The 21,676-nt window shown below is 56.3% G+C and overlaps 1 protein-coding gene across 7 annotated transcripts in view; it reads right to left on the reverse strand.

The window, feature by feature from the left end:
* AFDN (afadin, adherens junction formation factor) overlaps positions 1 to 14,872 on the reverse strand; it is a 104,879-nt gene extending 90,007 nt beyond the window's left edge. For all 7 annotated transcript variants that reach the window (XM_054595291.1, XM_054595289.1, XM_054595282.1 and 4 more), the window contains exon 1: positions 14,476 to 14,872. In XM_054595291.1, coding sequence (XP_054451266.1) covers positions 14,476 to 14,580 — 105 coding nt within the window. In that variant the 5' untranslated portion in view covers positions 14,581 to 14,872. The remainder of the gene's footprint in view (positions 1 to 14,475) is intronic.
* Positions 14,873 to 21,676: the final 6,804 nt, after the last annotated feature.

Consider the following 21,676-nt stretch of genomic DNA (forward strand, 5'->3'; position numbering starts at 1 on the left):
ACAGCCTCAGCCTCTCGCCACACGCCCTCGTCAGCCACCGACTGCGCCCTCATCCCCCCCCCACCCCCGGCAGGACCCAAAGCGTAGACAGCATGGCTCGGGCTGGCCGTTGTCCTCAGGGGTGCCAGTGTCACGCCCGAGCCCCAGCGCCTGGCAACATGCTGGGGCGGCCACGGCGCGTCCCTTCAGCCTTGGGCGTGAAGCGGCTCCCCTGCACCAAGCGCCCCCGCGCCCTTGCTGGAAGCGGGCCCCCTCTGGCGACCGCAGCCTCCCAGAAGGGCACGAGGAGGGCGCAGGGCCTCAAAGAGTGGCGGGCAGCCCCGGGCCCTGGGGGCGGGAAGCCGGGAAAGACGGGCGCGACCCCGAGGACAGACGGCCTGGAAACGAGGAGTCCGGTCGCTTCCTGACGCAGAGGCCAGTGTTTCCACCTGGCTCATCTGAGAGAGGCTGGCGCCCTGAACACACCTCACCTGAGCCACCTGCCCAAGGGCGCCTCCCGGCCCCCGCCCCCTCCCCCTTTCCTGTCCCATGTGGCTGCTCTCTGTCTCATTTCCCAAATTCCTCTTCTCCAAGGCTGGCCTCCGAAATCCAACAGCGTGCTCGCTCTGTTCGCCAGGCCTGCATGCCTGGGCCACGGCGAGAGGCATCCCTGGGGACCGCTGAAGGCGCCGCGGCGGAGAGCTGGACAGAGCCGGCCTCGCCCGAGGCCTTCTCTGCGCGTCGCTGCCAAGCTGGCCGGAAAGGCACGCCCTCCATCCCCTGGGCCTCCTGGTCCAGAGGTGGGCAGCGCGGGCTCTGCACCGTGCTAAGAGCCAGGGCAGACGTCCTGGCAAGGCAGAGAAGGCGGAAGAGGGTGGCGGTGAGAAGCAGCTGCCGGGAAAGCCGGCCCCCCCTCCTCCCTCCGGCAGAGCGCCTGGGACCCGGGCGCGGCAGCAGCGGTTCCGTACCTGAATGGCCGTGCTCAGTTCGACGTCAGTAACTGTTTGGCACGCCTACGATGTCAGCTACAGTCAGCGTCCATCTGCCTCCCTGACCTCAGGACAACGGTCCCACACTTAATTACAGGCCCCTTTAGGAAAAACTGAAGATCGACTCCAACATTAAAATACTTAACACTGCCAAGAGAGACGAGCAAGCTGGTGCCTGCGAGGGAGAGCAGGACCGAGGAGCACAGACTAAGAGCGCGGCGGCGAAGGACGCCGGCAGGGCCCTGGTGGCCCCGCAAGGAGCGGGCCAAGAGAAAGCCGCGGCCACCTCAGGGGAGCAGCTCTGCGGGCGGCAGGGCTGGGCCCGGGAGTGGCAGGAACGGAGGGAGTTAGACGGTGTCCGGGGGCAGTTCTGCAGGGCGCTCCCCCTCTCGATAAGCCTCCCTCCCCCGCCGGACCGCCCGCCCGGTCCTTGCCGCCAGCCGCCTCCTGCAGCCGCCCTGCGCCCTCTGCCCCATCCTCTGCGCTGACTGTTGAAAACTTCTACCGGGAAACTCAGGACATGTCCAAGACAGATTTCTACCTCCCCACCCACATCTAGCCTGCCTCTTCCAGTCTTCCTTAGCTCCTGGCCTCGGAGCACCTCACCTACCTGCGCGGCCGAGCACAACCCCAGGTGCCCCTACCACTCACGCACCTTCTCCTCCCGCCTGAGCTGCTCCTGCCACTCCGGCCCGCTCTCCTCCACACCCCAGACCAACGCCAGGGCGCTCTTGCTCGACCCTCATCTGGAACCTTCTTCGCTGGGCCTACACGCCTGTACGCGCAGACACACTGCCTCCGTCACCAGACTGTGCTGCAAAACAAATGAGCCCGGGGCCTCAAGGGCTCACAACACAGTTTCCTTTCTTTCTCCTGATAAAATCTCGCTCGGTGGCAGCTGGGACTCTGTTCCAGTCTTCTCCACTCTGGTACCAAAGGCGGGCGTGTCGGCTGCGGCCTGGGACGTGTGGCTTGTGGGAGAGGGAAGAGCTCTGGAACGGGGCTTGGGGCTGCTGCTCAGGGTGGCACGTGTCACCGGCCCACCTGATGCCACAAGGCAAGGACCAACCCTCCACACATGGGGAGGAGCCGGGACTATCAGGAGCAGGGCGACCTGCGGTCCCAGACGCGCCTCCGCGCTCACAGGCACAGGCGCAAACCCAACCACCCCGAGCGTGTCCGAGCGAGCTCTCCGCCTTTTCTCCTGCGGTTTCCTACAGACCCCTGGGCGTCCAGAACACACACCTCCCAGAGTGCACCCTCGCCTGCCCCTCCCGGCACTCACGTGGCCCAGCGCTCACGGGTGCCTGCCTCCCGCTGCTGGGCAGCCCCGCAGGCGCCTCCGTCGCTCCCCCTGCACCAGGGGACGGCAGCTGCTCCTGTGCTGAAGGAACACGCGCTCCACCAGGACCCTCCTTACCCACACAGGAGCTCCTGGCCATCCGCAGGGCCATGCCGACAGCCAATCCCTGCCACCCACTCACAGTCCTGCCCCAGGACCTCCACTGTGCCGTCGACCTCGCCTACGAGGACGGAGCTGTTGGAGAGAAGCACCACGTGGTCATCAAGTTCTGCAGACTCCGTACTTACACAGGGACCGGCGCGCGGCAGGTGACTCCCCCACGGGTGACACTGGTCACAGGGACAGAGAGGCAGCGCCAGCACTCAACCCCAGCCCCACACGCAGGCAGCTGCTTGCCACCACCACGCGCTGCTCCTCCACAGGCCGGGCGCAGCCGCGCGAGGCCGTCTCCTTCCCTCCGCAAGGCCCAGGCTGCCGAGTCCTGTGGCCGCCACAGGCCCAGGCCCCCAGAGGCTGACGTGCACCCCACGCTCAGTAAACACCAGCACGTGAACAGACGCTGCGCTGGCCGGAGACAAAGCCAAGAGAAACGCCTCAATGTCAACAGTTTCAACAGGGCAGAGCCACTCAAAGACAAACACACAAAACCAAATATGCAACAGAATCAAGTTCGCATACCACTGAGCCCATGACTTGGGTCCAAAACTATCTATAACATTTTTCGCTCACGGGCAGAAGTTCATAGAAGCAAACAATAATTATCACTGTATTTAACATAAAATCACCATTTCCCAAGAACCAAGCTGCTAAGACCAATCACACACTAAAGACAGAGTGTCACAAACGCGCACAGGTGCTGCGCACGTCACAAACACGCAGCATGTGGCAGTGCGGGTGCCACTCGGTGAAATGGCGATTTTTCCAAGTTCAGCTGCATTTCCTGCGAGAGTGCGAGCCACAGGGGTGCACAGGCGAGTGCCATGTCGCGCTGCGGGCAAAGGGGAGCCCAGGCGCAGGCGGGAGCTGCGCCCCGACCATCACGTACGGCCCAGCGCCTGCGCTCAGCTTCCTGTCGCCGCCGACGTGCATCTGCCCACGTGTGGCTCCGCAGCCCCAGGTCGGGCCCCCGATCCTTCTGCCCCCCGGACACCTGCCCCGTGCGTCCCTGTTTTTCACAAGGACAGAAAACACAGACATGTGACCTGAAAAGGGTCTGTACTGTGTTTGACAAATCCCCTTTTAGGTCGAGAATGGCAAATCCTGCTCAACAGATATGGAACTGTTAGTAACAACTGGCAATCACCGGGAGAAATCCAAACGTCACGGGCGGGGGGGCGGGGCGAGAGCAAGGCTAATACAGAAAAAGACATCGTGAAATTACATGAGCAGCCCTGGAGGGAGTAAGAACGAACGGGTTGAGTTTGATGAATTTAAAGGGCAGAGGCAACAGCCCCAGGAAAGACACGGAGGGTGGCCCTGAGGGGACCCATGGCGAGAGGAGAAGGGACACGAGGAGACAGTGCGGGCGGACGCCAGCGGGGCACCCAAGGCTCAGAGCCACGGCCCTGCCCGCACAGAGGGGTCGGGCCACAGCGGGTGGGGCCTGCCCACCTCCCCTCCGGGCACCGGGGCGCCGTCGGGGAAGCGCCCGCGTGTCCCGAGACCCCCATTCCCCCTGCGTCCTGTGCGTGCCAGGCGCACGGCAGGAAGGAGCGCGGCCTGCACCGCGCTGATACAAAGCACAGAATCATCCTCTCGAGGATGGAAGATGAAGGTGCCACAACAGGGCTCTACAAAGTCACGACAGGCATCAACACATTTGTGTACACATTTGTACACGAGAACTCTGCACGTACGCACTTCACATGCGACATAAGCATAACTGAACACTTTCCATTAATCCTACAGGCCTGTGGCTCTTCCTGAAAATTACACTCTCCGTCACTCTATAAATTATTTTCACATGAAACATCCACACACGGCTTTCACTGCAGCGACCTCACAGTTTGAATTCTACGAACAGAGGCTCAGGAAGGAGCTGCCAGGCCAGTTGGGCTCCCAGGGCAGCTCCGCCCTGTGCGCCCTCCTCGAGCAAGTCACCGAGCTCCCCGCGCCCGGGCTCCTTGGTCCACAACCGCCTGCAGCTGAGAGCGGCGGGAGCAGCAAACCTCGCGGGACCGCCCGGAAAACCGAGAGACGACCCACGCAAAGCGCGGACGCCGATTGCCGGCGGCAGCGCCATTGCAAAGCTGGGGTCGGCCAGAGTCCCTTCCAGTTTTTGCCTAGGTGGCTCCGGTAGCGCTTCATTGTCTTTAACTTCATTCTAAACAATTTTGTTAGATTGTGTTATGATAGCTGTCATCTCAGCATGTGTTTAAAAAAAATCAAAGTTGATGAATTTTTGCACAGCCATTTTAATACTGAAGATGAAAGGAAATATGCGACATTCTTGGTGTATTATGCTTTATTATTTCAAGAAGGTAACAACACAACTAAAATACAACAAAAGTTTTGTACAGTGTATGGGGAAGGTGCTGTGACTGATAGAATGTGTCAAAAGTAGTCTGTGGAATTTCGTAGTGCTATTGATGTTTTGGCCAAATAATCCTTCACTATGGGGCTGTCTTATGCGTTGGAAGATGCTTAGCAGCATCTCGGCCTCTACCCACTGGAAGCCGATAGTGGGAGACAGACAACGTACTCAAAATGTTCAAATCAATGAAGTTATTGGTGGAAATGAAAAGCATGTCTTTTATTTTATAGGAGAAAACATGTGATGGACTTTTTGGCCAGCCCAGCATTAAGTGTGACAATTACCAGAATAACTTAAGTAGCTTTTAAAAACTGAACTCCTGACAGACACAAGGCTAGTTAAGAACCACAATTCAGTAATGACTAAAAGCACAAATACTTAATAATCAGACACAACTAAATATATATGCACATTTCAAGCATTTCCCAAATATTCTAAAATAAGCATATTATGGTCACAATAGAAAAAATAAGTTTTTAAGTGTATACTGTTGCTACAGGGAAGTAAACATCACATCATAAATGTTTTTAATGCTTTCCCAGGTTTACCGGCTTTTTAATATTTTTTAAGTGATTCGAGAGAGAGAGAAAAACACGGACTTGCTGTCCCACGGACTGATGTGCGCACGGGCGACCCCCGTGCGCCCTGAGCGCGCCCGATGAGCGTGATGCCCGCCTCCGTGGCGCACCAGGGCGGCGCTCCCACCGGCCGAGCCGCCCCGCCAGGGCCCCAGACTCACGGGTCTTTATTTCATTGTCCTTGACACTCCCCCAAAGTCACAACTTCTTAAGGGTAATAATAAAAATGTTTTAAAACTGAAATCGAGTTTGGCATAAAACATATTAACTGTACCACGAACTCAACAAGGTCACCTTTGCCAAACTTGAATTAAAAACACATTTCACAGAGTCCACGTCCTAAACACAAAGGGCGGGAACCCCGCCCACGGTGCTGCAGGCAGCCCCGCCCCCCGTCGGCTGCTGCGGCCTGGCGACCCGCGGGGCCCCGCACAAACCCACTGCCTGGGCAGTCGCGGTTTCCTGTCCGTAGGTTATCACCCTGATAAGTTAAAACAATGTTTATTAATAAACACATTTCACTAAGTGGTTAAAATCACCAAAGTAATGTGTAATGCTATCTAAACAAGAAACAGTCACCAAAAATTCAAAATGAACTTATTCCTACCCGTGATTTAAGAACACAGTTTGGCACAAAACAAGTTACCATCGAGTAGCTCAATTAACCTTAAGGTTTGCTAATCTTACACACAAACTCAACATTATTCGTTTTTACCACATGAATTTTATAAAGTAATATGTTCGTTCCCGTGTTGCGGCAGGTTTCGGCACACAGGTGTCCGTTCGCGCGTGCCTGCCCGTCTTTCGCTCGGGGAATACGAGGCAGCTGAGCGGAAGCTCAACCAAAACCAGCAGCAGGCGGGCATCCTGAGGCTCCACAGCTGGCGTGACGCAGCGGGCGCAGTGGGAAGGGGACACAGGAAGGACAGGCAGGGGCCCGGGGATGCGGCCCCGGGGGCGCCCCCACCCTGTCACCCGGGAGGCGTCAGACACCTTGTTCTCTGAACTGGAAGCCGGCCCCCGAGTAGGAGCGGCCCAGGTCACACCTGGAGCCGGTCGGAGCCACAGAACTTCCCGATCACCGCTTCACGTGGGCTGAGACCAGCAGTCTCCAATGACAAAACACGAAGAACGCTTGCATCTTATCACTGACGCGTAAAGAACCGAAACAGGTGTAACAAGGAGTAAAATAGCAACATATATTGAAACCCACCTTTCCTCATAATGTGAGATGTAACCTGCGTTAACCTTGGAGCCCTAGTTGGAAAATATCATTAAAATATAGACTTTAGAATATTTTTTTATATCAGCCCAAACCCAAATTCTTAAAACCCATCGCTAGACAGCCTGGGCAGCAGCTCACGAGCTGGAGCCCATGAACCCTGGGATCCCCGGGGGCCAGCGGCTCCCACGCTACACGGGGGCCGGGTCAGGGCTAAGCAGCCCAGCTGCACCCAAAGCCTGCAGCTCCTGCGGAGCTGGGAGCGGACGAGCGGCTTTTCCCGGACACGGCCGCGGGCCTCAGGGAGCCACGGATGGACCGCGGCACTCGGGCCTGGGTGTCCGAGCACTTGCTCAGAAACGAGGGAGCGAATCCGTGCCACCGAGTGCTGCCAGTGAGGAAATCTGAGCTCGGGCAGGGAGTCCGATTTTTGAAAACCTGCATCCACCACTGAGAGCCTCCCAATACTTAAGATTTCTCAGATCAGTGGGGACATTAACAAGGCAACATTTTGGTATTGTTCAAAGAAACATATAAACATTTGAAAATCCATATAAATTGCTGAAACAGTATTTTTCAAATGGCCAGTGTTTGATGGCACAAAACCACGCATGGGTAGAAAGCCATCCGAAGTACAAGACAGACAAACAGACTTCAGTGTAACACAATGCAAGGCAGTTAAGAATCTTCCAAAGGAGAATGTGTACCAGAAATGACAATAAAGCACTTGGGCTCAAACTGGAAACCATCATAAAACTGATTCTTACTTCTATTACCAGTGTCTCTTAAAAATAATCGCCCCAAGTTTTTGCCGATGCAAAAACTCATTCATATGAAAAATGTAATGGGATATAACCTAAGGGCCCATTAAAGAGGTCACGTAAAATCACGGTGTAGTTTACAAGCATCTTTCTAGAAGTGTGGAGCACCGAGAAATTCATTCAGGTAGTAACATCACCATCCACCCCAAAATCCCATGTTTGAAAGACAACTCCCCACTATGCCGCCTCGTGCGAAGCCTGCGTGGGGAACTGAGGCACTTCACCCACACACCGGTTTTCACACATCAGCGCACTGCCCACGGGGGTCGCAGCGCTGCTCCATTTCACTGCCCACGAGAGGCAGGGACCTGGATTCGGGGCGAGAGGGGACACCCGCCACCTCAAGTCTCAGGACCGAAACTGGCAACAGTGGCACAGAAAGAAATTCTAACACAGAAACTTTATTGGTTCTCCTGTAAAACATCAGGAAATACCAAGAGAACAGTAAGTAGGTCACCCTGGAGAGCACAGCATTAGCGAACAGGGTAAAGAGAAAGTACGTTTTTGGAAGGAGCAACTGGTTCACATTTGTAAGAAGTCTGATTTTCCTTTCAACAGAACATGTAGGAACTCCAGCCACAGCGAATTCGAACTCCAACTGGAAGCAGCCTAGCGAGCCGCTCCGACCAATGAAAACGCCGCCGCAGCAGCCCCCGGCGAGCCCTCTGTCCGGGCCCCAACTTCGGGGCCAGGCACCCCTTTACTGCAGAAAACGGCGGGGTTTGGGGAGCCAGACGAGCCTCCCCGGGAAGCTGCGGCCACGCGGCTCTCCCTGCGCAGGGTGGCGGCGCGAGACGCCCCTGCCACTCCGCTTCCGCCCGGCCCGCGGGAGTGGTTTTAAAAACACGCGGAAGAGCCCGAGACTCCGCGAGAACGGCCTCGTCCCGTCCGCCCGCCCGCGTCGCCGGCGCCAGCGTCACCAGTGACCCTGAGGCGCAGGCCGCCCGCCCCGGAAAGAACCGCGGCCGGAGCCGGCCCGTCCGGCTCACGCAGGGCGCTGGTGGGGCCAGTCCAGGGCGCGCCTCCCACCGCGGCAGATCTGCTCCTCGCAGGGCTGTCCCGCAGCGTCCCCCTCACAGTCACGACGGCCGCTGCGACGCAAACCGCGACGCAAACCACGCCGCACGCACCGAACCTACACACACGACCGCGCACACGAGGGCAGCCCAAGCTCACGTCCCATTTTCGGTAAGCAAAACCCCTTAATTGTCCTTAACATTAATTTATCATAAAGTTCTTTTGAGTAAAAGTACGGAAACGTTAGCTGTTTTCCAGTCATTGTAAACTCTTCGACCTCCGCTCCTCTAAGTAATTTCGCTCACTCACATCTGCAGCCTGCAAGTACCAAACGTCGGGTTGTCCCCGTCTTTAGACATCAACCTATCCCGGGAAAACACGTTCCTGGTCTACAAATGGTCTACGTCTACGTGTGCTTACTGTCACCTTATGAAATACATCTGCTGTCTAAATTAAACTATAATGGTTTTGGTCAATCAAGTATGCAAAAGATGAGGAAGTGTTGTATTTTTATTGTTGCAAGAACAAAACCTCAACCACGACACACATCTGTAGCCTGGGCAGCTCGTGCACAAAGACGGCGCCCCTGTCTGCGGCCACGCTACACAGCAGGGCACCGCCTGGGAGCCCCCGTGGACGCCCGGCCGGGCCAGGCTGCTGGAGCCGCCCACAGGCCGGGAGACGCGGGCCGGCGGGCGCGTCTGCAGGGCTGGGCACACCGGCCATCACCCCACTTACGAGTGTACACGCAGGTCACGCCGATTTCCGCCCCTGCTGCAGGCATCGAGATGCAGGCGCACATCCTCCCAGAAACGGCAGACTTCCCGACAGAAACTAACACTGTGGCTAGCCAACGTGAGGATAACTTACAATTACGGGGTCAGTTTAGTTTTATGTTCCCTACACAGAACGGGCATATCCATTTTATGTATAACAAAGGAAAACAGGTTTATATAAAAATAAGTGTTGTATTGTTTATTAGCATTTTCTGACATCGTGCCAGAGTTCAAGTCTGGTAACACCATCTATAAACAAATTACCCTGTGCCACCAGAATCGGCAACCCACATCGAGTACTAATGCTTCACACACTGCGATTGCTCAATTAAATCCTCAAGGACAAAACCTTAAGCCCTTTTTTCTTAAGCTTCCCACCAATTTGGTTCCATATCCTGAGCTTCTGTGATTCATATTTTTTCAAGATCATGAAAAAACTACTACTACTGCTATTCTACCATTAACAACATTCAAAGTTTTATGGTTCTAGAAAAGCCTGCAGTTACAACGTTTACATTGCATTGTCTATAAATGGCATTAAGTAAAGCTATTTTTCACTGGCAGGAAGATAGCAAATTTAAGATAACTAAAAGAGGTTAGGCAAGGTCTTCACCTCAGACTCACAAGCACACACCCATACAAATAAAAACCTTAACCAGTTATTCCAGGAATTAAAGGTAGAGCCACCACTGAGGCTTGAGTGATAAAAACAAACAGGAAGAAAGGAACAGATACGCCTATAAACACTGAGAACACACCACCGGCAGGGATCTCCTCACACATTAATCACCAGAAGACCAGCCCTCCCGAAGCACTCACGCGGAATGACACAGCGGCTGGTTTTGAAGCAGCTTCGAGCACAGCAAAGCTGCGTGGCCGAGCCCAGGTGCCGCCTCTGCCCTGCCTGGAACCCAGACGTGACTGCAGGTTACGTGACGGTTCCCACTGGGCCCGAGACCTTCCCACCCCGCCTCTGCTGGCCGGCCGGCCAGAGGACAGTTTTCACACACACCGAACGGGCATGAATCACCACACTACTTCTCAAGATTAATCAAGCATTAAGACAACATACTCCCCTTGAATAGAGTGCGCATGTGGGCGTCCACACAAATTCTAGGTTATTTCTCCCATCAGTGCAAAAGAGAAGGCAATGAACTCAAGAAACAACAAAAAATACAACATCTCACGAAGAGAAGTGGTCGACCACCTACCCAGCATAGCTTTCACATTTGTTGTGACCTTTATATGAAAGAACGAGACTTGAAAACAAAGCCTTCCACATGTAACAGCCTAACACAACTTCACTGCTTTACAAAAGCACATACCTCACGCTGCCAATACACGAAGAAAGCAACATTCCATACTCTTCCCACAAAACGCTTTTCAACACCTACCATATGACAGACACCAAAGTATTTTTAAAAACAGGACTCTCAGCTCTTGCCCTTATACACAATGGGGGACGGACACGGGACACAGACGGACGAGGGGCTCCAGCAGAGGGGACACACAGAGCCCACTGCTGCGGAGGGGACACCACGACCGGCAAGAAGCACCCTCCCATAGTGAACAGTCGGAACCCCCTGAAAGCAAGCGAGCCTCGGCACTGAAAATAAGAAAAGGGCACGGCTAAGCAGCTTTAAGAAGTGTGTGTTAAGTTACAGTTTGTATTGAGTTACAGTTTTCCACAATAATCAAGACAATAGTTCTGTTTAAAATCAGTCTCCCACCATCAACTTCACTGGGAACTCCAAAAGAATCTAGGACCCACGTGAGGGAGGGGGTGGAACATGCGCAATGACAGCGTCTTACCTGTGTTCTCTTTGGAAGCCCTCTTTTTACACCCAAATATCAACGTGAAGGAAAAAAGGCAAACGTATAGGTTGACTTTGAAACATTCTGATTTTCTTAAAAAGTGAATGTAATCCAAAAGTCAAGCCTATCATCTTCCGAAAGAAAAACCACAGAATTATCAGTGGTTATCAAGGCTGCCTAAAACCACCAATCACAGATGATCAACAGAATGATAAAATCTGATGACAGGTACTGTCACTGAACCTGGCCAAAAAAGCAAACAAAAGAAAATAAACCACAACTACGCGCTCATACACACATACAAAAAGATTGTCCAAGTACATAAATATAAGGCTTACATTTTATTCCTGCAGGTCAAACTCTGCAGGAAATTTGCTCAACATTTGTTGAACGTAACAAAGGCCAGCACAGTGCTGGCATTCTTGCCGAAAACTAAGAAATATAACCTGTGATGGTCAAACAACAAAAATTCATCAAGATGGTAGAAAATTTCAGACAAGTTTAGATAAAGCAAAAACAAAACTGTTGGCCTTGACATATTGGCTTAGAGAATTAACGTGAGTTTACCTACATCATAGTGAAAGATACAGCACATTTAATGCAAACCTTAACTTCTAAAACCTGAGTAACAACTATGCAAAGGTTCTCCAGAAAATATAACAAAGTGTGACCTACACATGAGAAAACAAATGAGCTACAAAAACAACAACTATGGACACTTAAAAACCACAATTAATCTCATCGTGAAAAGCCTTCTACTACAACCTTGGAGAGCACGTCTGGAAAGGCACAGCGGGAGGGGGGAAGACCACTACACAAAATCGCCACTTTCAGCGGCAGCTCTTCAGCTTCTGCTTTGTTAGGACACAGGCGCACAGGCTGCAGCTCCTCGCCTGGGGGGACCTGGGCAAGGGGGTCTCCAAACAACTGGGGGTTTCGCTTCAGCCACTACCCATGTCCAAGAAAACAAAGTTGAAAGTGGCTGCTTAATGAACTCGGCTTAATGAACACAACTTAATGAACTCAAATAACTATAACTTGTTATGATTTAGGGTTTGTTTTTTTTTCTTAAAAAAAAAACAAAACAAAAACAAAACTAACTCACCTCCAGCTGCCGTGGTTCAGTGGACTGAGCGCCGGCCTGAGAACCTATGCGGGTTCGAGTCCCAGTCAGACCACGTGCCTGGGATGCGGGCCAGGTCCCCAGTAGGGGGCGCACGAGAGGCAACCGCACATCCATGTTTCTCCCTTCCTCCCTCTCTCCAAACGTAAATAAATAATATATATTTTTTTAAAATAAAAGTTTAAAATCCTAAAGAGTAAACTGAATTGTCTATCGCAAAACTGAAAAAATTCCTTTTCCCAACCAGACTTGGGAAATATCTCCAAAAGCAATTATAAATAGACCGCGCTTCAAACAGAAAACAACACAACTATGTGCCAGGATAGTATTTTACATCCGAATTTTTTGAACCAGAGGTAAGAAAAACGGACCCGTCCCCCGAAAGAAGGCTCTGTCGCTGAGGTCGCCCGAGGGACGGCGCCGCGACCTCCCAGGAGCCAGCACCGCCTCCACGCCACCTGCGCGCCAGCGCCGGCCGTCACGGGGCAGCCCCCGACCCGGGTCCACGGCCTGACTACGCGGCCGCAGTGCGAACTCCGCACGTCGAAGATGCACGCAGTGCACCCCGCCTCCCGGACGCCACAGCTCGGCGCGGCCGTGCCCCGACCACAGCAACGACGCACCAAAGCAGGACGGACACGATTCCACCGCCGCGCAGAGCGGGGGCGGGGCAGGGAGCGCGGGCCTGGGCTCCCGCCCGGCCTGCCCCGCCCCCTCCGGGCACCACGGAGGCCCGGAAAAGACCCAACTCCCCGGGCCGTGCCCTCGCCCTCGCCCCCGCGCCCGAGCCCCCTTGGCCGGAGCGCAGGCGGCGGGCCCTCCCGGACTGGGCTGACCCGGGAAGGCCCAGGGACGGCGCCCCTGCTGCCGCAGGGATCACCACTCGGTTCAAACAGGTAGCCGACCCCTGCACCCAGAAACAGAAACTGGGGTTTCAGGATAAGAACAGGGACCGAGTTTCATGAGAATATTAAATGCGCCCAATCTGAGCTGGAATCTTAGCGAATCGCAGTAACGCTGAGCTACCCGAGAAAACCAACCGAAGCCGCACGCCGCCGCATCACGGGCCTAAGAGGGCGCCTACGCCGCGGGACGCGCGGCCGCGTCGCTCCACTCCACTCAGCGACCGCGGCTGCGGGACGAAGGGCAGCCCGCGGGAGGCGACTCCCAGGGCCCTCCGCCCGCACAGCCTCCCCTGTCCCTACGCACGGGGCTCGGCCCCATTTTTTGAAACACTGCTTGGGACTCTCAGTAGTTTTGCTACAAACGACCATTGTCCCAGAGCCCAGCAAGTGTGATTTCCTCCTTTTCTCCGAGGACGCCCCGGGCGCGCCACCCCGCCGCCCGGCCGGCTGCGCGGGACGGGGCGGGGCGGGGGGCGGCCCGGGGGCGGCGGGCCGGCGACTGCCGGCGGCGCGGACCCCGCCCCACCCCCGGGCCCCGCCGCCCGCGGACGCCGGACCAGCCCGCTGGGGGAGGGGCGTTCCTCCTTCAACCTGAGCTGCAGGCGACGAATGGGAGAAGCCCCTTTTTTTCCACTGGAGTTCAATTCCCGGCCGCGTTATCAGCGAATCCACACAATCAGAGCAACTTTCCTGATATTTGCTTTACTCTCGCGGCTGGCAACCCCCCCCAAGTTTCCAAACCCACTGAAGCAAAACACCGCCGGTCACATGCTCTCTCAAGTGACAAAGGTCCGTGTGGCCCACAGGCAGGGCGCCGCGAGCCCGGGCCGCGACCGCGGTGCGACGGGAAGAAATAACGTCCGACCACGCCCTCCTCCCGCCGCAGGACCCTGGGCGGCCCCCGCGCAGACCCGGCCCGCGACCCCGCCCCCGACCCGCGACCCCCGCCTCCGGACCCAGAGGCCCGCGACTCGGCCGAGCCCGCGACACCGCCCCCTGCCCGCGATCCCGCCCCCGGCCCACGACTCCCACCCCGCCCGCGACCCTCCCTAGGCCCGAGACCCCGACCCCGGCCTGCGACCCCAGACCCGGCCAGCGACCCCCAACTGGGCCCGAGACCCCGACCCTGGCCCGCGACCCCGCTCCCGGCCCGCGACCCCCACCTCTGGACCCAGATCCCGCCCCCGGCCCCGGACATCCACCCGGCCCAGGGCTCCCGCCCGGCGGCCCTGGGCACAGGTGACCGCGCTCCACCCGCGCCGGCCCGCGCGGCCACCCCGGGGCGCCGGACAGGGGGCCCTGGGGACAGGGACGGCCCGAGGCGGGAGTCCCCGAGGGGCGTGGGTCCCCCGGAGGGGGGCGCCCGCGGAGGGGGAGGCTCAGGAGGGGGGAGGCCGGCGCCGGCCGCGCGCACCTCGGTGGGCTGGCTGATCTCGAACAGGTCCAGCCGGTTGGCGTTCCAGTGGTGGATGATGTCGGCCAGCTTCCGCCGCTCCTCGTCGCGGCCGCCCGCCGACATCCTCGCGGCCGCGCTCCTCCGCCCGGGCGCCGCGGGGGTCGGGGCCGGGGGCGCGGACGCGGGTGGGGCCGGGCCGGGCGGCACCGCGCGCCCACAGGTCCGCGGCCCGGCTCCCGCGCTTGGCCGCCTTGGCGCCGCCGCGCCGCGTTCCTCGGTCTCCGCCGGCTCCTCGGCCGCTCGCGCTCCCCGCGATTCCCGCTCCCGGCTCCGCGGGCGCCTCAGTCTCCTCAGCCGGCCCGCCCGCGTCAGCCCGCCGGCCGGTGTGCGCCCCGAGCGCCCGCACGCGCCGCGCCGCCCCGCCCGCCGTGCGCGCCGCCGCGCCGCGTGCTTGCGCGCGCGCACGCGCACCGCCGCCGCACCTCGGGCGGCCTCCGCTAGGTGCTGCTGCGCGCGCCGCATCGCACCGCCGCGCCGCCCGCTCGCGCAGCCGCGGGGATCCCGGCCCGGGGCGGCGGGGCTGGGTTCCCACGGCGGCACGCTCGGCCAGCGGGGCCGGGTCCCAGAGGTGCTGGGTCGCCAACTGACGAGCCGGCGGAGGAGACCCGCGCCCGCGCGTGCGGCGTCCGGCCACGCTGACCGCCACAGGAGGCCGGCGCTGTCCCCCTCCCTCCCGCCGTGCCCCGCGGGGTCCCCCGATTGTTCCTGTGTCCCTTCAGGGCGACTCCCTTGCTGTGGGGTCAGGCCACAGCCGACTTTCCGAGGCGGCCTTCCTCCGAGGAGGGTAAATCACCGCGCTCTGAGTGTCAGCGGTCATGTTGTGAATTCCTCCCGCGTCTTTCCAGGCCTCCGGGGGGTCGCGGAGTCCCCGGCGCTGCCCCGACTCCTCGGGCTGGGGCTGCCCAGAACACAGAGCTGCTCAAACCGGATCTGCCAGGCTGCACAGACGGACCACGGACCGCAGAGCGAAAATAACAAATAATGGGGGCGGGGGGGTCGTTTATGCTACATGACAGTGCGAAAGCCTGTACGTGCCCCAGGGCATGTGCAGACCCAACATTAATTCCCATTGCAAGGTCTGTAAATGTGAGAGATTTGTTCCCGTGGGTGTTTTTCATTGCCTGCCCCCAAAAGAAAAATTGGCTGCAGAGCGCGCCCCCACAGGCTGACCCCCATGCCAGACAGCGCTCGTTCTGCTGCAGGGGGCTTCTCTCGCAGGGTCCACGATGTGTCACAGCAAAAAGCCTGCGTATTTGAAATGCCGAAGATGAGTGATGGACACAGAGCGCTGCCTGTGACAGAGCCTCTTCATTTTCGTCACCACTTTGTCCGTTCCAGCGTGGAGACTTTTCTCTCCAGCAGCTGGGAATCTCTGGGCCCGCTGGGCTTTGTCCCCAGCCTGCTTGTCTGCCGCCCCGCGCACAGCGGCCGCATAAGGAGGCTTTTCAGCGGGAAGCCGGAGGTGTTGAACCGGTGCCATGCGGGATGAATTCTTCAATAGACCTCCAGTCTTCTTTCCCAAAATCAAAGTGCGGCCACGTGCAGGAAAGCGTATGTGTATAAACGGCATCGTCGTGGGCTGGCGTCCTATCCCCTCAGGCCTCTAAGTCCCCGGGCTGCTTCATAGACGCAAGTTGTTTTGCTGTTTTGTCCCGTCTTTGTGGGGAGCGCCCGGGTGTGCGGACGGCTGGCACTGTCTAAGCGAGGTTCCCCACATGCCGCGCGGGTCATCAGACCCCGCGGCAGCTGAGTGTGACAGTGAGGGCTTTATTCCTGCCGCGGCTGTGACCGGGGCTGACTCGGCGCTCCGAGTGAGGGAGTAGTCTGTGAAGCTGGCGGTGACATCGCTGGTGCCCACAGGAAGGCCATGTGGCACTGCTAAAGAGAAAATCCAGTGTTGCCAGGAAGGCGGTGTGGGCTCCCGGCAGGGTGTTTTTGATGAAAGATACACGGCACACGTGAAGTGTACCCCACAGGGGAGGCTGTAAGCCAGTGCTGATCATTACTGTTTTCCCGAATCTCCCCCAAACCCCGCTTTGGCCTCGACCAACGTGACTCCGCTGGTTGGGCATCAGCCCACAAAGTGAAAGGTCACAGGGTCAGTTCCCCGTTGGGGCACAGGCCTAGGCTGCGGGTTCAGGCCCTGGTCGGGGTGTGTACAAGAAGCAACCGGTCAGCGTTTCTCTCGCACATGGATGTTCCTTTCCCCCTCTTTCTCCCTTCTCCTTTCTCTCTAAAAATAAGTGAATAAAATGTTTTTTTAAAAAACCGACTTGTGAGTGGTGTGTTAATATCCAAACGACAGTTCGTAGTGCCAACCGACTTTGGTTTATTGATAAAGGTTTAAAAGCAGCCTGAAATCCACAGAATACCCGTGATTCTAAAGTCACGAGGACTCTTACAACCAGCATATATTTAGGCCAGGAAAATTTTGAGGCTGACAAATTCTTCCACTAATTGTCATTGTTCAAGATGCCAAGATAATATGCTGAGCCATATGTTAATTTTGATACCACATTTTAAGAATAATAAGTAGACAGAATGTTCATCTTCTGTTCTCATCGTACTGCTGAGTCCTGATACATTTAAGACATCGTATTTAAGTGCTCCAGAAATGCTGTATAAAAATAAAATCACGTGGGATTTATTATCAACCCCACCTAACAGACAGACTGAAATGTGAGATAAAAAGACCACAAAACTGCATTGGGTGAGGTCGGAAAAGATTAAGTTTTTAAATGTGTGAGTTTTTAAAATCTTACTTTCCCCTTTACATTAAACTTTTAGTTTTATTTTTAAAAGTATTTTTAGTTACACTTTTTAAAAAGTAAGAGTTCCAGTTAAGTCAGCATGGGTCTGCAAATACTTCTAAATATCTCTAAAACTTAAATCTATTTAAAACTTTAAACCATCACTATATGTACTGGGAATATATAACTCATATATCACATGTATATGACTATGATAGTTTAAAAATTCGGGTTAAACTTGGGACATGAAAAAAGTCTTTAGAAACATTTTGAAAACCAGGTTCTAAGACCAAAGACACGTAACAACCCTCTGCCCCCCTGGGTGTCACGGGCTCTGGAAACAGAAGGTGCCGAGGACCAGCCTCGGAGCGTTAACCCACCTCGGGGGACAAGCGATGCAAATCTGTCGATTGTATTTAACAGCCTATAGAGCATCGCACTTTCTAACCACCAAGAAGTCACACCTTTTAGCAAATTAATCAAATTTTGAAGTCGTTTAACCTGATACGTGGATGAATCATCTTTTAAGCCCCTTTACCGGACAGAGCGATTCAGAGGGTGGGCTGTAAGTAAAAATTAAAGGGCTGCCGTACCGGTGGGGGCAGCGGCCCGTCTGCAGGGCACCCCCTTCCACGGCCGCCTGTGCGTGGGGGGGACCGGGCCCCTCGAGAAAGCCGACTGACTAAACGCCGCGTTGGCCTGACCTGTGGCTAGAAAGGGCAGCGCTGTTCCTTTAGTTTGCTGAGAAGAGAATTCCAGGGGATTAAGTCTCCAGAAGTAGGTGCGGTCGGTGCTACTTTACTTGAAACGTGGAGAAATGTATCTTTAAACTCTTCTTCCCTCCTTGTAGTTCCACGTTCATGATGTCTAGTTAAATTTTAGGTTGCCTCGTAGAGGTTCCAAGAAACAGGCTGTCACAGAGGAAGCAGAGATGTAACAAGCCCTTCAATGGGAATTTAAACTTGCACACGTAAAAAGATTTGATCTTACCAACTCAGAAAGAAATATGTGGTTAAATGTGTTCCCTTGCATTTTATAACCTACACTCATGCTTCAGAAGAGAGAAGCCAAATCCTGAGCAGATGAGATATTCACACTGAATGCAAAGAACACAGAGCAGCGGCGTGCGCGCGTGCGCGCGGGCAAGGCGTGAGGAGGAGAGTCGTGCCCGATGAACCTCAGCCATTTGCCTTTCAGCGGGGCGGAGAATTGCTCTCTGGGACCTCATTCTCACCGGAGGCCTGTGGCGTCCAGGACCTGTGTGATTTCTGGTCGCTCGCCTGCCCCATCGCCACCGTGGCTGGCCGACGGTTGCTCCTGCGCGGGCCGGTGCCAGCGGCTGTAAAATGTAAATAAATAAAATTAAAAAAAAACAAACCAGGATCTAAGATGCACTGCGTGGGACGCGCGTGACTCCCGCCCCAGTTTTCACAGGCCCTGGAAAACAGAAAGTACCAGGGAGGAGGCTGGGAGGGTGGCGGACCCAAGGACACATGAGCCACGTGGATCAACTGTACTTTCTTTTCTCCTGCCCTTTTTGGCTAGGAAATGCGTATTATGTATATAAATATGTGTAATGATATAATTTATAGGTGTTATATAATGCATGTAACTTATTTATAGAAATACACATAAAATTACAGAATTGTATGATATACAATATGGTACTATATAGAATATACATATAATTTTGCTGGAAATTTGATCATTTCTCATTGAACTGTCCATTAAATGTTATTTAGATGAATAAAAACACCTGGTGAAGGGAACACGTGCTACTCAATGCGCTGCCGGCAGTGAAACCAGGGAGACCAAGGGAAGCAGAGCTGAGAAGCGCAGGGCCCGTGGGGAGCCGGCCAAGCCGGCCCAGAAGGGCCCCCGCCCGCACACCCATCTGGTCCTCATCCGGCGGCGTCCCCGGGAACCAGAGCGCCAGGTTACAGGTGTTTGCTTTAGGAAATGCAGTGCGACTTATGCAACTTAAAAAGTGCTGCCGAGCCCTGGCCGGTGTGGCTCAGTTGGTGGGAGCAGCACCCATACACCGAGAGGTCGAGGGTTCAATTCCTGGTCCGGGCGCCTGCCTGGGACATAGGTTCGGTCCCCGGTCAGGACACCGAGAGGCAACCGATTGATGTGTCTCTCTCCCATCGACGTTTCCCTCTCTCCCTTCCATTCCCTCTCTCTAAAATCAACGAGCATGTCCTCAGGTGAGATTAAGTAAGTCAATAAATACATACCTGAAAAGGACTGTCGACCTGTGCAATGATTCTGAGACGTGGGAAACTTGGCCTAAGGCCTCTGCTCAGACGGTGACAGCAGTTCGTGCTCGGAAGCCTCAGCGCCGCCACCGACGCCCGGAGCGAGCAGGGCTAGGAGCGGAAGACGTCCCGCGCCCCAGCGCTTGGAACGGCAGGGACAACCCGGCGCGCGCCTTCCCGGGAGCACGCGGTGGGCGGGCAGGGCTGGTGCGGGCGCCCTGCAGGACTCCAGCCCCAGCGCAGGTGGGTCCTGCGCGGAGTGGGGCTCCTGCGGCCCCCCGGGGAGAAAAGGAGACAGGGGCGCAGCCTCCCGCCTGGGAGCTGAGCTGTGCGGTGCGGGGGCTGCATCGGGCATGCGGCAGGGGCCTCAGCCAGAGGGAGGCGGCAGCTCACAGGTGGGGAGAGAGGGACCGAGAGGGAGAGGCCCCGCCCGGGGCGAGCCGCGGGCGGGAACTCCCATCCACGTGCGGAAACCGAATGCCAAGGGCCTTCGAAAGCAGCCACCTAAAGATGAAGCCACTCCATCACTCCGAACAGAGCTTTAAGTCAGTATGTAGGAACCTGAAAGAAATGGATGATGGAGTAACATCCAGGAAAAGGGATAAGAGATTATAAAATAAAAAACTGGCAGAGGTCAAACAAGAATTTATTTTAAAAGAGTCCCTGAGAAACCCTGATGCACATGACCCTTGGACGTTCACGCCGGTGGAGGGATGGCCTGGGGAGGGGGCAAGGGGGAAAACCAGGACAACTGTAATAGCGTAATCAATACCGTATAATTAAAAAGAGAAATCCTGGAAGCGGTCGATTGAGCGATTGACATAAAAACACAACGGAAAAAAAGAAAGCGTTGAACACACCGGGAAAGCAGGATGGAAAGGGAGAGGCTTTTAAAAATAAGATGCTCACGGGACAGGAGCCCTCGGCTCGGCGCTCCGTCCAGTCTAACCGGACTGCCGGCCCGGCAGGGGCGGGGCGGGGCGGGGCGGGCGGGGAGGGCCGCCGCCGCGCGGGAGGCCGGCCTCGCCCGGAGCGCGGGGAGCACACGCGTCTCCCAAGCCGCCGCGCCTTCCCGCCCGAGCGGGATGGACGGGAGACATTCCACACCTGGACACTGGCCGGGACTCCACGGGGTCGAGGGTGAAGGTCCCTAAGACTGAACTCAAAGGGACAGTCTGGCAAACGTGTCCCCAGCGCGAGGGGCACACCATCCATGAGAAGGCGCAACGGAGGCACGTCCAGGCCTCCCCGTCGCTGCAGCCTGGATGCCCTGCTCCGGGCAGCCACGGGCCGCCCGGGGCAGCCAGCGGAGGCGGCAAGTGGGCGAGGACTCTTCGGTGGCACCTGTCCCGCGCAGGGGACCACGCAGGGAACCTCCGCGACGGCAGCCGCGTGGCGGCCTTCCCGCCGAAGTTCCGAAAGCTGCCGGGCAGCCGAATTTCTTGGGGGGCTTTTTCCCTGTCATTTTCTCATTGTAGAAAACGTTCCGTGATGTACGTAGGCAAAATAACATACGGAGCCGCCCTCCCCAGCGCCAGCCGCCGCCAGGAGCCTGCCTCACGTGTCTTCTCCCGCCTTCCCCCATTCCTGGATTATTTTAAAATAAAAGCCAGACATCACATTATTTCATTAGTGTTTCAGGTGTATCTTTGGAAGTGAAGGACTCTCAAAAACATGCCCTTTCTAATATCCTTATCGGACCTTGAGGCCATCGACGACCAAGTCGGCGTCCACCCGTCGGAGGGCTCTCACCCCCCCTGCCCCCTCCGCCGCGCCCCGGACGGCGGCCGGGCCGCAGGGCGGGCCTCCCGGTGGTCCTCATCGTCTGACACTCGCCAGCGCGGACGGCGGTTCGGGTCCTTCCTGGCCCAGAGGCCCTGGCTTTCCCAGGGCCACGCCTCTCCCTCCTCGGGGGTGAGGCTGTTTCCATGGCGTCACTGAACTACGGTGTCGTTCTGACACAGAAATCAGATGTATGCTGTGACCAGAGAAACTAGGATTAAAAAAATAATAATAAAAAAAATAGCGCTGGGGAAAATGTCCAATCCCCAGCTCGAGATCCGCCTCTTACTCACTGCAGGACAAGGAACGGGGCCTTGTAGCTTCTCGGAGACTCGGCTTCCTCGAGTGGCAAGGACAGTCGTGACGGCT

The sequence above is a fragment of the Pteronotus mesoamericanus genome, unplaced genomic scaffold, assembly GCF_021234165.1.
Source record: "Pteronotus mesoamericanus isolate MK-2021 breed Mesoamerican mustached bat unplaced genomic scaffold, CSHL_Meso_final contig_134, whole genome shotgun sequence".
Lineage (NCBI taxonomy): Eukaryota > Metazoa > Chordata > Mammalia > Chiroptera > Mormoopidae > Pteronotus > Pteronotus mesoamericanus.